Source organism: Physella acuta, unplaced genomic scaffold, assembly GCF_028476545.2.
Source record: "Physella acuta isolate Inbredline_101_S28 unplaced genomic scaffold, ASM2847654v3 ptg000283l, whole genome shotgun sequence".
NCBI lineage: Eukaryota > Metazoa > Mollusca > Gastropoda > Physidae > Physella > Physella acuta.
The window spans coordinates 212,501-225,948 of NW_026731802.1; the positions used below are offsets into that span (position 1 = coordinate 212,501).

At 38.8% G+C, this 13,448-nt stretch overlaps 2 protein-coding genes across 4 annotated transcripts; one reads left to right on the forward strand and one right to left on the reverse strand.

Moving 5' to 3' along the window:
• Positions 1–726: 726 nt before the first annotated feature.
• On the reverse strand, positions 727–3,210 carry LOC131939539 (uncharacterized). Its single transcript, XM_059297915.1, has 5 exons — positions 3,102–3,210; positions 2,642–2,851; positions 2,313–2,442; positions 1,881–2,030; positions 727–1,373 (listed from the first exon to the last, which is right to left on the reverse strand). Exons 2-5 carry the CDS (start codon positions 2,743–2,745, stop codon positions 828–830), a joined length of 930 nt encoding a protein of 309 aa, XP_059153898.1. The 5' UTR covers positions 2,746–2,851; positions 3,102–3,210; the 3' UTR covers positions 727–827.
• Positions 3,211–5,670: 2,460 nt separating this feature from the next.
• Positions 5,671–13,400, forward strand: LOC131939536 (uncharacterized). Of its 3 annotated transcripts, none has more exons than XM_059297909.1 (5): positions 5,671–6,320; positions 6,746–6,857; positions 7,246–7,375; positions 11,914–12,063; positions 12,158–13,400. In XM_059297909.1, the coding sequence occupies exons 2-5, from the start codon at positions 6,754–6,756 to the stop codon at positions 12,767–12,769; spliced, it is 996 nt and encodes a 331-aa protein (XP_059153892.1). In that variant the 5' UTR covers positions 5,671–6,320; positions 6,746–6,753; the 3' UTR covers positions 12,770–13,400. The 3 variants fall into 3 exon arrangements, with proteins under 3 accessions (XP_059153892.1, XP_059153895.1, XP_059153893.1); XM_059297912.1 differs by having other exon boundaries at positions 6,060–6,293; XM_059297910.1 differs by lacking the exon at positions 5,671–6,320 and having other exon boundaries at positions 6,736–6,857.
• Positions 13,401–13,448: the final 48 nt, after the last annotated feature.

The following is a 13,448-nucleotide window of genomic DNA, read 5'->3' on the forward strand; positions in this document are numbered from 1 at the left end:
GGTTGATGAAATTTCATATATAAGTATTTTATTAAAATCGTAGATCCATATCAACTTTTAAAAGATTTCCGATAACCGGAAGTGGTACTTTTTCTACTTTGAATTTTTCAAAAGCCTATAACTTGAGTACTATTTCAGATAGATAAATGAAATTTCACATGTAAGTAAAAGATCTAATTCCCTACATTCTCTCAAATTTTGAGTAATTTCCGTTGACCGGAAGTACTAATTTACGCTATTTCCGATTTCACATGCGTTTTTTGAGAAATCGGAAAAAGTAGAAAAAGTTCCGTTTCCTTTAATCGGAAATCGCTCAAAAGTTGATAAGGATCTACAATTTTGATATAATACTTATATATGAAAATTCATCAACCTAGCTGTAACGATACTCAAGTTATCGTGTTTACAGACACACACACACACATACCCACACACGGGCATACGGACAAGATTGCAAAACTATGTTTTGTCGATTCAGGGAGGTGTAAAACGTCGAGATTTGCAAAAATCTCGATTTTTTTTTGCACGATTACAATACTTTCTCTATACTTCGTAAATACGAGTAAGTTAAAAAATGCATTATGAAAAGCAAGTCAGAAGGGGCCGCTTTATTTTGGTGGCATGACATGAATCAGCCAGAGTTGATGAATCTGACATTTAAAATCGACCAGAATTTCGCGCCCTTTCTGACATTTTCGCACTAAATTTAAAATAAATTTGGGTGCATCATTTATTGTAGACTTTTATTAAATGCAAAATCTTAGGCCCTGAGTGGAACACAGCAAACAAAACTTTAAAAATGCGAAGAAAAATATTTCCTTCGACTTTTAGCGCCATTCCGGCAGGTCGTTTGGGTCCGTCTCCCCGTCGTCGTCATACGGTAAAACTCCCGCCAGTTGTTTGGCCTCCGTAGTCAGTGCCACTTCCGGTAATGACGTCACGTAGCCCGTGTCTGACGGGTAAATTCGTGTGTTGACGTTTCTAGCAAACAGCTGCACGCCGCGGGCCGGCCAGTGTGTCGTCAGCTCCAGCTTCTCGTAGGCTTTTTGTTTGGTTTCTAGGTCATCCTGCTCGGCCCACGAGGCAGGCGCCATGCAGACGAACACGACGAAGCGCCACCTCCCAGGATTTGAGCGCCCCTCTTTGGGTCTGGCATTGGCGTGGAAGAGTCTGGAGTCCCACAGGATCATGCCGCCCCTGGGGCAGGGCACCCTCTTCCTGGGACAGCCCTGGTCCGTGAACCACTGGAGCTCCTTGTTAGACAACATCCAGCGCTGGCTGGTCTCCATAAATTCGTCAAACCGAAGGTGAGAACCTTCCAGAACTTCGAACGTCCAGTCGTCTTCAGCACACTCCTCCAAGAAAACAGAACCCTGCAGGAGTATTCAAGGGAAACAACTGTCGGGAAATCTTAAGATAAGCCCGGTCAAAAAGTTAACCCCCGCCACCTAAAAAAGATTTTTAAAAAGAGTATATGAAACTTGTACTTGTACCCTGAGGCGGAAAAGTTTTTTTTTGGCGTGCGTTTAAATTATTTAAATGACTAGACATCAGAGATAGGTCAAGGTTAATTGCATGCAGATAGGTCAAGGTTAATTGCATGCGTGAAAAAATAAATTAGAGCAGGCAAAAAGTGGCGGGGATAGACTTTTATCCCGTGCTATCTTTTGCATTAGTGACGGGGTTATTCGGACAAGGTGTTCGCTAAACATTGCATCTTTTAAAGCAGTTATTGTTTCAACCAATTTAAAGTACTGTCTTCAGTCGGCTCCGGTCCCCGCCCGAGTTTCTTCCAGGCATCTCTTCCTGCCCCCCCCCCCCCCCCCCGGAGAAAAAAGTCTGGAAGAAACACTGGTCCCCCCTGTCCCTGACCTACTGACCTGGTAAGCGTGTAGCCCCTTCCTGTCGGCCATCTGGTCGACGTGTATCCAGTTATCTTCTGGCGACCAAAACTTCTCCTCCCCATCCTCGGGTGGGCGTCCAATAGAAATACCGTCTATGCTGGACAACAGTTTCTTGGTGTGCCAAACCTTGGACCGATCAAGTCAAATATGTTCATTCATCTTTTTGTGGCGTGTGGCTTGACATTTGTGGCGTGTGGTTTGACATTTGTGGCATGTGGCTTGACATTTGTGGCGTGTGCCTTGACATTTGTGGCGTGTGGCTTGACATTTGTGGTGTGTGGTTTGACATTTGTGGCGTGTGGCTTGACATTTGTGGCATGTGGCTAGACATTTGTGGCGTGTGGCTTGACATTTGTTAGTGTGGCTAGACATTTGTGTAGATAGAAGTCTAATATAAAAATGTTCTACCTGCTCAAAAACAGATTTGGCCGCAAGTCTGACTTCCCAAGATGGCCTAAGATGGCCACACCTGTATCTCTGTATCAAGGAATATTTCGACTGAGGCCATTGGCCAGGAGGAAAACTTTGCAGCCAGTCTCTGGGAGAAACGGAGAAAAAATTCTGGCATTAAATGAGGGAGAAAATAACAGGATAACCTGTTTGATTTTATGAGGTAAGGGAAGTGAATGGTGAGGTAAAGGAGTTGAATGTTGAGGTAAAGGAGTTGAATGGTGAGGTAAAGGAGTTGAATGTTGAAACAAGTGAGATGGTGCATGTTTCTGTGATTTAAAACGTACCTCAAGTTTTCTTGGTGCCTGCGACACTCTGCCTCAGGGATGACGTCACTAACCACGGTGTAGCCCAGCCGGTCTAGATCTGCCTTGTGTCTCTCGGTAAACATTCTTTGTCAGCAACAAATCAGTACTCAGCATAAGTTGGGCCTATAGACTGTAGTCTGGTACAGCTACAGCATCAAACGCTTTAGAATCTTCACGCATGGGATTTTCCTATCAAATTAAAAAAATGTCTTTAAATAGGACATTTCATGTTTTATTCTATATTTTGTGGAAACCATCTATGGTTGTCTAAGTTAGACTAGACAACCATCTGTTGTCTATGTTTTGTTAGACTAGTGACTAGACAACCATCTGTAGACTATAGACGACAACCATCTGTTTAAGATAACAACCCTTTAACACACTTAGCGAGGAAAAGTAGAAAAAACGTACTAAAAGCCTGCTGCGTTGTGTGACTTACCAGAACAAGAAATCATGCATGAAGTTGATCCCAAATAAAGTCTGCCATGTATTGTAATTGTAGTGAACTTTTTCTCTGCCACTGTGGGAAAACCCATTGGTTTTCCCCCTTCTGTTTTCTGGGAAAATCCGCACCGTGCACAATTCGCAGTAAAGTAGACTAGACTCACACAGATGAGGCAATGATACACAGTTACATTATACATCTTTATCGTCTTTTAGTCTACTCAAATATTTTTGGAACTAGGTTTACCCGTTCATATAATTAAATCGTAAGCCAGACCGAGGTGGTGAACGAAAAAAAAGTCACAGGAAAAATAAACAAAAAAACAAAAAAAGTCAGTTTTTGCTAGAAAAAAAAGTCACAGGAAAAAAGTCACAAAAATCTTTTTAGAAATCTTTTGATTTATTTGTTAAGCAGTGTAAAATTTTGTATGTCAATTGTTGTGGGTTGTATTTTTTGATGGCGTTAATTATTTATAGACGTTAAAAGCATTATGGTTTATAACAATTGTAAATAAAAATACTCTAAGATAATTTACTCAACAATCTCAACTTTTGTTACGTATTTAGTTAAATACGCGGTTTAAAAGTTGATTATAAAAGAAATTTAGGCACATCATTGTGTTTTGCATATGTTTTGCCGAAGGCTATTCTCTGGTCGGACTCTCTCAGTAGGCATTGTCCGAACATATTTTGTTTTGTTGACGTTATGCGTCAATGACAGCCTTTGAACCTTGCCGGCTTTCTGTTTTGATCCTAAGTTTTGTTGTATAATGAGCGTGATAAATGTGAACTAAGCATAACTTTTGTTGCCATGAGTTGAGGGCTGCAAGTCAGATGAACTTACCATTTCACGATAATTTAATGTTGGTACTAAAAAAAAAACACGATGATAACCGTGGACGTTGGAGTATTCTATTAAATGTTATTATATTATGTTTAACATAATTACAATCTACAAACTTCATACTAAATATTTTTAAATGAATTATAAAAATTACTATGCGTATACAGCCTACACATTACATTTAATAAATCCTTAGTTAATTTGCACTCTCTGAATGTTTAATACATACATATATTAACAAATTCCATGCAAATGTATATTTGTGACTTTTTAGCGCAATTTCCATACGGACAATTGCGATTATTAACTCGTCATTTCTGGATGGATGAATGGATGGATGGATGAGTGTCCGCAGCTTTAAGTCGTATCTCCTCCCCAACGAAGCAATATCGAGGACTAGTTCCATAAGCAAATATGTTAAGCAAGTTCCAAGGATGATTGTGGGCTAAAAAAATTCCCGGAATTCCTTCCTGGATTTCCCAGAAAAGCCAAAATACCTCGAACAAATGCAGTTTTTGCTCCATATCTCGGCAACCAGATGGCAGCTGGGATGGTTGCTGGGATGTGATGGTAGCTGGGCTCTACAGCTCCTTGAACAAATACTAATAATCTTAATAAAAAATAAAATATTTGAAGTAAAAAAATTGTTAGTGGCTCTTTAAAACCAGGGAAATTTTGAAAATTGTAACTTTTGGCTCTTCCGCTTCAAAAGGTTGCCGACCCCTGGTATAGACCTACAGCGTAGTATATTATAACATTGTTGAAAGTTCGAATCTTATGATTATGACTCAGAGTCATGCGTTATAAGGCCAACACATAACGATATTATTATTTTTATTGTACCAATAACTTTTTTGAGGTTTCGGGTTTTTCCGTTACAAAAAATCTAAAAATAAATTTCTAGGAAAGTTGCCACTGAATGCATATTTTTGTCTTACACGTGTATAACACAGTATTGAGTAATCAGTTTAGACATTAAGTTCCTGGGATTTGTTCTGAGATCTTGTCTGGGATAGTTTGTCGTGGAACAGACGTAATGTATCAGCTAGGGGCCCTTTATCCCTTTTGCTAGAGGAGTGGCTAGCAGAGGTCATGTGTGGCTAGCAGAGGTCATGTGTGGCTAGCAGAGGTCATGTGTGGCTAGCAGAGGTCATGTGTGTCTGGCTAGCAGAGGTCATGTGTGTCTGGCTAGCAGGATAACAAAAGAGCCGCATGCGGCTCGCGAGCCGCAGGTTGGCGACCCCTGGTCTATACGATTTCATTGTAAAATTCTTACAAAATAATGACCTATTCTTTTCTTTTAAATTTCCCTCGATCCTTGTTGAACTTGTTGACAAAAAAGTTCACGACTTTGCTTCTGCTCAGTCTGCTGTCTTTTAATTTTGACTTGAGTCTACCTAATTACCTAATTACCTAATTACCTAGTCCTAACCAATCTGTGGAGTTGTTAGTAGATCTACAACAATGTACTTGCTATCGCTAGTTTGTACTGGGTCAAGTGTTCTTTTATTTAATCAATACAATTTCGTTTAGACTACTAATGTTTCTAAATATAGATACAGCCCATGCACTATACTACCGCTTTTATATGGAGCGATAACAAATGACTGAAATTACAGCTGGTTGTGAAATTATGGACAACTAGCCTACATAAAGGAAGTTTATTTCTTCTAAAATTCCGGAGCTGTTGTAGGTCCGGGTAGAATCAGAGCCACTGAACACACAGGAACCTTTACCAGAGGGCCACTGAACACACAGGAACCTTTACCAGGGCCACTGAACACACAGGAACCTTTACCAGGGCCACTAAACACACAGGAACCTTTACCAGAGCCACTGAACACACAGGAACCTTTACCAGAGCCACTGAACACACAGGAACCTTTACCAGGGCCACTAAACACACAGGAACCTTTACCAGAGCCACTGAACACACAGGAACCTTTACCAGAGCCACTGAACACACAGGAACCTTTACCAGAGCCACTGAACACACAGGAACCTTTACCAGAGCCACTGAACACACAGGAACCTTTACCAGGGCCACTGAACACACAGGAACCTTTACCAGGGCCACTAAACACACAGGAACCTTTACCAGAGCCACTGAACACACAGGAACCTTTACCAGGGCCACTAAACACACAGGAACCTTTACCAGAGCCACTGAACACACAGGAACCTTTACCAGAGCCACTGAACACACAGGAACCTTTACCAGGGCCACTGAACACACAGGCCAATTTATCAAGTATCTTACCAAAACTCAATACAGAACCAATCAACGTTTAAGCAGGCCTGTTTCATACAGTTTACCTCAATTGTATCACGCCTTCAACAGAGGTAAACTTCTGTATACAACACATACAAGTATTTACAATTTATGTCAATTATAATTGCAGTTTATTAGTACCTAAATATTCAGCTATCTATAATTGGTGGTCAATATTCAGCTTTATTTTATTTATATCAAATATATCAATAAGGATTCTATTTAACTAGGCCTTTATACAATTATACTTATAGTCTATTAAATGTAAGCGTCTATGGCATAGATCATTTAATATAGAGTAGTCCTCATTACATCTGTTATTGATGATAATGTCACTTGGTATTTTTACAATATAAGCCTTAGGCAACCTAAAAATAATGCAACCTTGTATTTTTCCATCTGTATCTTATTTTTACAATTTATAAGCCTGTAGGCAACCAAAACACACAAATAGAATGTAGTTATCTGTAATGTGTTAACGTACTGGTCACTTTATGCGTACATCGTGTTTCTATGGCAACAGAGAGGAGAATGTTGAGCCAGCAGAACAGAGAGGAGCTGGAGACCAGAGGTGTTACTGTTGTTGCTGACGTCATACCCCACTCTGACTGTGATCAATATCAAAAACTTTTCAGGTGAGTTAAAGCCCTCTTTTCATTTGTTCATTACATCAGTCGCACATATTTTACCTGTTTATATCTCTATCTCTATCTAATATCTATCTGTCGGTCTATATATATTATAATATATATATATATATATATATATATATATATATATATATATATATATATATATATATATATATATATATATATATATATATATATGCCTGAATTTTATATGTTAATATATGAAAACAAAATTGAAAAACCTCTACTCTTAACAAAATCCTGCCTACACCATTGATCAAAGGTTAAAGTGCATATTAAGGGTTAAAGTGCATGTTTACAACAAGTAACCAACCATAAACATCTGTGCTGAAGAGTTTTTCAGTGAACTCAAACTATGTTTTTCCAATAGAAAATGGACCAAAGGGTTTGGAATGCATGCATGGCCTCAAACAAAGAACTCTCTAATACAGAGGTACAGGTCAGGTCATCTACAGCCAGCATGGGAGGTTCGACTAGCTGCCAAGCCCGTGTTTGCACAGGTACCACTGACAGCAGACACTGAGAGCAGACACTGACAGCAGACACTGACAACATTCTGACATTAATCTCACACAGGTACCACTGACAGCAGACACTGACAGCAGACACTGACAGCAGACACTGACAGCAGACACTGACAGCAGACACTGACAGCAGACACTGACAACATTCTGACATTAATCTCACACAGGTACCACTGACAGCAGACACTGACAGCAGACACTGACAGCAGACACTGACAGCAGACACTGACAGCAGACACTGACAACATTCTGACATTAATCTCACACAGGTACCACTGACAGCAGACACTGACAACATTCTGACATTAATCTCACACAGGTACCACTGACAGCAGACACTGACAGCAGACACTGACAGCAGACACTGACAACATTCTGACATTAATCTCACACAGGTACCACTGACAGCAGACACTGACAGCAGACACTGACAGCAGACACTGACAACATTCTGACATTAATCTCACACAGGTACCACTGACAGCAGACACTGACAACATTCTGACATTAATCTTACAGGACATCAGCACAGGGGACACATAACATCATGACATTATCTTGTTGTAACTAAATTCTGTTCATAGAAATATATTGTGATGTTGTTTAAATATGAGATCTGATGTATGAAATCATACAATAAGTAACAATATTTACAATATAGAATTTAAACATATACAAGGGCACTGTGCTATTGTTAAGGTAGAGTCCCCAGATGTTCAAATTTATCAACTAATGTTGTGAAGTGTTAGTTGTGTCAATTCATATGCTGTGAGTAAATTCATGTGCTGTGAGTAAATTCATGTGCTGTGAGTAAATTCATGTGCTGTGAGTAAATTCATGTGGTGTGAGTAAATTCATGTGCTGTGAGTAAATTCATGTGCTGTGAGTAAATTCATGTGGTGTGAGTAAATTCATGTGGTGTGAGTAAATTCATGTGCTGTGAGTAAATTCATGTGCTGTGAGTAAATTCATGTGGTGTGAGTAAATTAATGTGCTGTGAGTAAATTCATGTGCTGTGAGTAAATTCATGTGCTGTGAGTAAATTCATGTGGTGTGAGTAAATTCATGTGGTGTGAGTAAATTCATGTGCTGTGAGTAAATTCATGTGGTGTGAGTAAATTCATGTGGTGTGAGTAAATTCATGTGGTGTGAGTAAATTTATGTGGTGTGAGTAAATTCATGTGGTGTGAGTAAATTCATGTGGTGTGAGTGAATTCATGTGCTGTGAGTAAATTCATGTGCTGTGAGTAAATTCATGTGGTGTGAGTAAATTCATGTGCTGTGAGTAAATTCATGTGGTGTGAGTAAATTTATGTGGTGTGAGTAAATTCATGTGGTGTGAGTAAATTCATGTGGTGTGAGTAAATTCATGTGGTGTGAGTAAATTCATGTGCTGTAAGTAAATTTATGTGGTGTGAGTAAATTCATGTGCTGTGAGTAAATTCATGTGCTGTAAGTAAATTCATGTGGTGTGAGTAAATTCATGTGCTGTGAGTAAATTCATGTGCTGTGAGTAAATTCATGTGGTGTGAGTAAATTCATGTGGTGAGTAAATTCATGTGGTGTGAGTAAATTCATGTGGTGTGAGTAAATTCATGTGGTGTGAGTAAATTCATGTGGTGTGAGTAAATTCATGTGCTGTGAGTAAATTCATGTGGTGTGAGTAAATTCATGTGGTGTGAGTAAATTCATGTGGTGTGAGTAAATTCATGTGCTGTGAGTAAATTCATGTTGAGTTAAATCATGTGGTGTGAGTAAATTCATGTTCTGTGAGTAAATTCATGTGGTGTGAGTAAATTCATGTGCTGTGAGTAAATTCATGTGGTGTGAGTAAATTTATGTGGTGTGAGTAAATTCATGTGGTGTGAGTAAATTCATGTGGTGTGAGTGAATTCATGTGCTGTGAGTAAATTCATGTGCTGTGAGTAAATTCATGTGGTGTGAGTAAATTCATGTGCTGTGAGTAAATTCATGTGGTGTGAGTAAATTTATGTGGTGTGAGTAAATTCATGTGGTGTGAGTAAATTCATGTGGTGTGAGTAAATTCATGTGGTGTGAGTAAATTCATGTGCTGTAAGTAAATTTATGTGGTGTGAGTAAATTCATGTGCTGTGAGTAAATTCATGTGGTGTGAGTAAATTCATGTGGTGTGAGTAAATTCATGTGGTGTGAGTAAATTTATGTGGTGTGAGTAAATTCATGTGGTGTGAGTAAATTCATGTGGTGTGAGTGAATTCATGTGCTGTGAGTAAATTCATGTGCTGTGAGTAAATTCATGTGGTGTGAGTAAATTCATGTGCTGTGAGTAAATTCATGTGGTGTGAGTAAATTTATGTGGTGTGAGTAAATTCATGTGGTGTGAGTAAATTCATGTGGTGTGAGTAAATTCATGTGGTGTGAGTAAATTCATGTGCTGTAAGTAAATTTATGTGGTGTGAGTAAATTCATGTAAAAAAAGTAAAGTTTCCCTTTCAAACCTGACGGTCTATGGGGCAAGTGAAGTAGAGTTCACTTGTTTCTGTGACCTCGGCATATGAAGAGATAGTGTGGTCAGCACTATGCCCAGCCGCCTTTACTTTCCCTAACGTGAGTGAGTTAGGTACCCATCAGAGTTGGGTGGACTCAGGGACGGTCTACTGACTTGAACCCGGATTCGAACTCGAGACTTACGGGTTAGCAGTCCAGCTCTCCACCGCTAGACCACTCCGTCCCATGTAAATTCATGTGCTGTGAGTAAATTCATGTGCTGTAAGTAAATTCATGTGGTGTGAGTAAATTCATGTGCTGTGAGTAAATTCATGTGCTGTGAGTAAATTCATGTGGTGTGAGTAAATTCATGTGGTGAGTAAATTCATGTGGTGTGAGTAAATTCATGTGGTGTGAGTAAATTCATGTGGTGTGAGTAAATTCATGTGGTGTGAGTAAATTCATGTGCTGTGAGTAAATTCATGTGGTGTGAGTAAATTCATGTGGTGTGAGTAAATTCATGTGGTGTGAGTAAATTCATGTGCTGTGAGTAAATTCATGTTGAGTTAAATCATGTGGTGTGAGTAAATTCATGTTCTGTGAGTAGATTCATGTGGTGTGAGTAAATTCATGTGCTGTGAGTAAATTCATGTGGTGTGAGTAAATTCATGTGGTGTGAGTAAATTCATGTGGTGTGAGTGAATTCATGTGCTGTGAGTAAATTCATGTGGTGTGAGTAAATTCATGTGGTGTGAGTAAATTCATGTGCTGTGAGTAAATTCATGTGCTGTGAGTAAATTCATGTGGTGTGAGTAAATTCATGTTGAGTAAATTCATGTGCTGTGAGTAAATTCATGTGGTGTGAGTAAATTCATGTGCTGTGAGTAAATTCACGTGGTGTGAGTAAATTCATGTGGTGTGAGTAAATTCATGTGGTGTGAGTAAATTCATGTGGTGTGAGTGAATTCATGTGCTGTGAGTAAATTCATGTGTTGTGAGTAAATTCATGTGGTGTGAGTAAATTCATGTGCTGTGAGTAAATTCATGTGGTGTGAGTAAATTCATGTTGAGTAAATTCATGTGCTGTGAGTAAATTCATGTGCTGTGAGTAAATTCATGTGGTGTGAGTAAATTTATGTGCTGTGAGTAAATTCATGTGGTGTGAGTAAATTCATGTGGTGTGAGTAAATTCATGTGGTGTGAGTAAATTGATGTGCTGAGTAAATTCATGTGCTGTAAGTAAATTCATGTGCTGTGAGTAAATTCATGTGCTGTGAGTAAATTTATGTGGTGTGAGTAAATTCATGTGGTGTGAGTAAATTCATGTTGAGTAAATTCATGTGGTGTGAGTAAATTCATGTGCTGTGAGTAAATTCATGTGCTGTGAGTAAATTCATGTGCTGTGAGTAAATTCATGTGCTGTGAGTAAATTCATGTGGTGTGAGTAAATTCATGTGCTGTGAGTAAATTCATGTGCTGTGAGTAAATTCATGTGGTGTGAGTAAATTCATGTGGTGTGAGTAAATTCATGTGGTGTGAGTAAATTCATGTGGTGTAAGTAAATTCATGTGGTGTGAGTAAATTCATGTGCTGTGAGTAAATTCATGTGGTGTGAGTAAATTCATGTGGTGTGAGTAAATTCATGTGGTGTGAGTAAATTCATGTGGTGTGAGTAAATTCATGTGGTGTGAGTGAATTCATGTGCTGTGAGTAAATTCATGTGGTGTGAGTAAATTCATGTGGTGTGAGTAAATTTATGTGGTGTGAGTAAATTCATGTGCTGTGAGTAAATTCATGTGCTGTGAGTAAATTCATGTGCTGTGAGTAAATTTATGTGGTGTGAGTAAATTCATGTGGTGTGAGTAAATTTATGTGGTGTGAGTAAATTCATGTGCTGTGAGTAAATTTATGTGGTGTGAGTAAATTCATGTGCTGTGAGTAAATTCATGTGCTGTGAGTAAATTCATGTGGTGTGAGTAAATTCATGTGGTGTGAGTAAATTCATGTGGTGTGAGTAAATTCATGTGTTTTGTATTGGACCTCCCCAGCTTTGGCAGACTGACAAACTTCTCAGCAGTCTAGACGCCATAGCTATAGGTCGACCTCCAGAGCAGGGGGAGGAGACCTTCTGGTCACCAGCGGACAACTGGGTGCACGTGGACCAGACATCTGACCGCTTGGGATTACATGCCTATCAGGTTAATGAATTTATTCAGTTGTTGAAGTCAGTGTCAAATCAAACACACATATTCTGATTGGTTTGACTGGAGCATTTTTTTCCTTTTATCACAGGGCGCCGTGTACTTGGAGGAGTGTGCAGAAGACGACTGGACCTTTGAAGTTCTGGAAGGTTCCCATAAATATTTTGATGAGTTCATGGACAAAAATCAAGTTTTGAGATTAAAGCCCCATCACTTGGAGTGGTTTGCAGAGAAAAACTGCCCACGCAGAAGAATTCCATGTCCTAAAGGTGGGATGGTGCTGTGGGACTCTAGACTCTTCCATGCCAATGCCAGGCCCATCCAAGGTCGCCCCAACCCCAGAAGGTGGCGCTACGTCGTGTTTGTGTGCATGGCTCCAGCCTCCTGGGCCACGCCATCAGATTTACAGCTGAAACGTAAGGCGTATGAGGAGCTGAAGCTGACCACACACTGGCCATCACAGGGGGTGGCTATTTTCTCAACACGAATCAACAAGAATGAAGTTGAGGACCCAAATCTTCTACCTGAATTACCAGAAGTGGCGCGAAGTGATGAGGCTAAAAGGCTTGTTGGCATTTTACCCTACCCAGATGATGGGAAGGATGAGCCAGATTTTCGTCCCAAGTGGGACAAAACCAAAGGATTAGATGAAGAAACATTTAATGAAGCTGGAATGAGAAAGAAACCACCTTATAAAGCATAGAGGGAATAAACTTAATAAAATGTTTTTGTACAAATATTACCAAATTGTTGTGTGCATATTATTTTACAAGTTCTGAGAGTATGAAATAATTTTGAAGCTTGTTTTACACTGGAATGTTTGCACATCAAATGAAGATATTCACCTAGAACTTTTGGCAACTTGCCCTCTGTAAAGGAAATCTTTAGTTTTTTCATATGTTCACTAGCATGAATTCAATAGTCGTAGGATCTAGACCTACTGAAATGTATGAGTAGTAGGATCTAGACTTACACGCAATAAAGCACACAATACTCGATAGGATTTATTCCAATTTATTGAAAATTTAAAAGAAACCATCAATTATAAAATAAAAACATTTTTTTTTTTATTTAATTTTTCCTGACCAAACAAAAAATCTGCCTCTGTGTTAGCTTACCATACAATGTATCTCAAGTTATAAAATAAAAACATTTTTTTTTTTAATTTAATTTCTCCTGACCTAACAAAAAATCTGCCTGTGTGTACAATGTATCTCAAGTTATAAAATAAAAACATTTTTTTTAAATTTGATTTCTCCTGACCTAACAAAAAATCTGCCTGTGTGTTAGCTTACCCTACAATGTATCTCAAGTAATAAAATAAAAACATTTTTTTTTTAAATTTAATTTCTCCTGACCTAACAAAAAATCTGCCTGTGTGT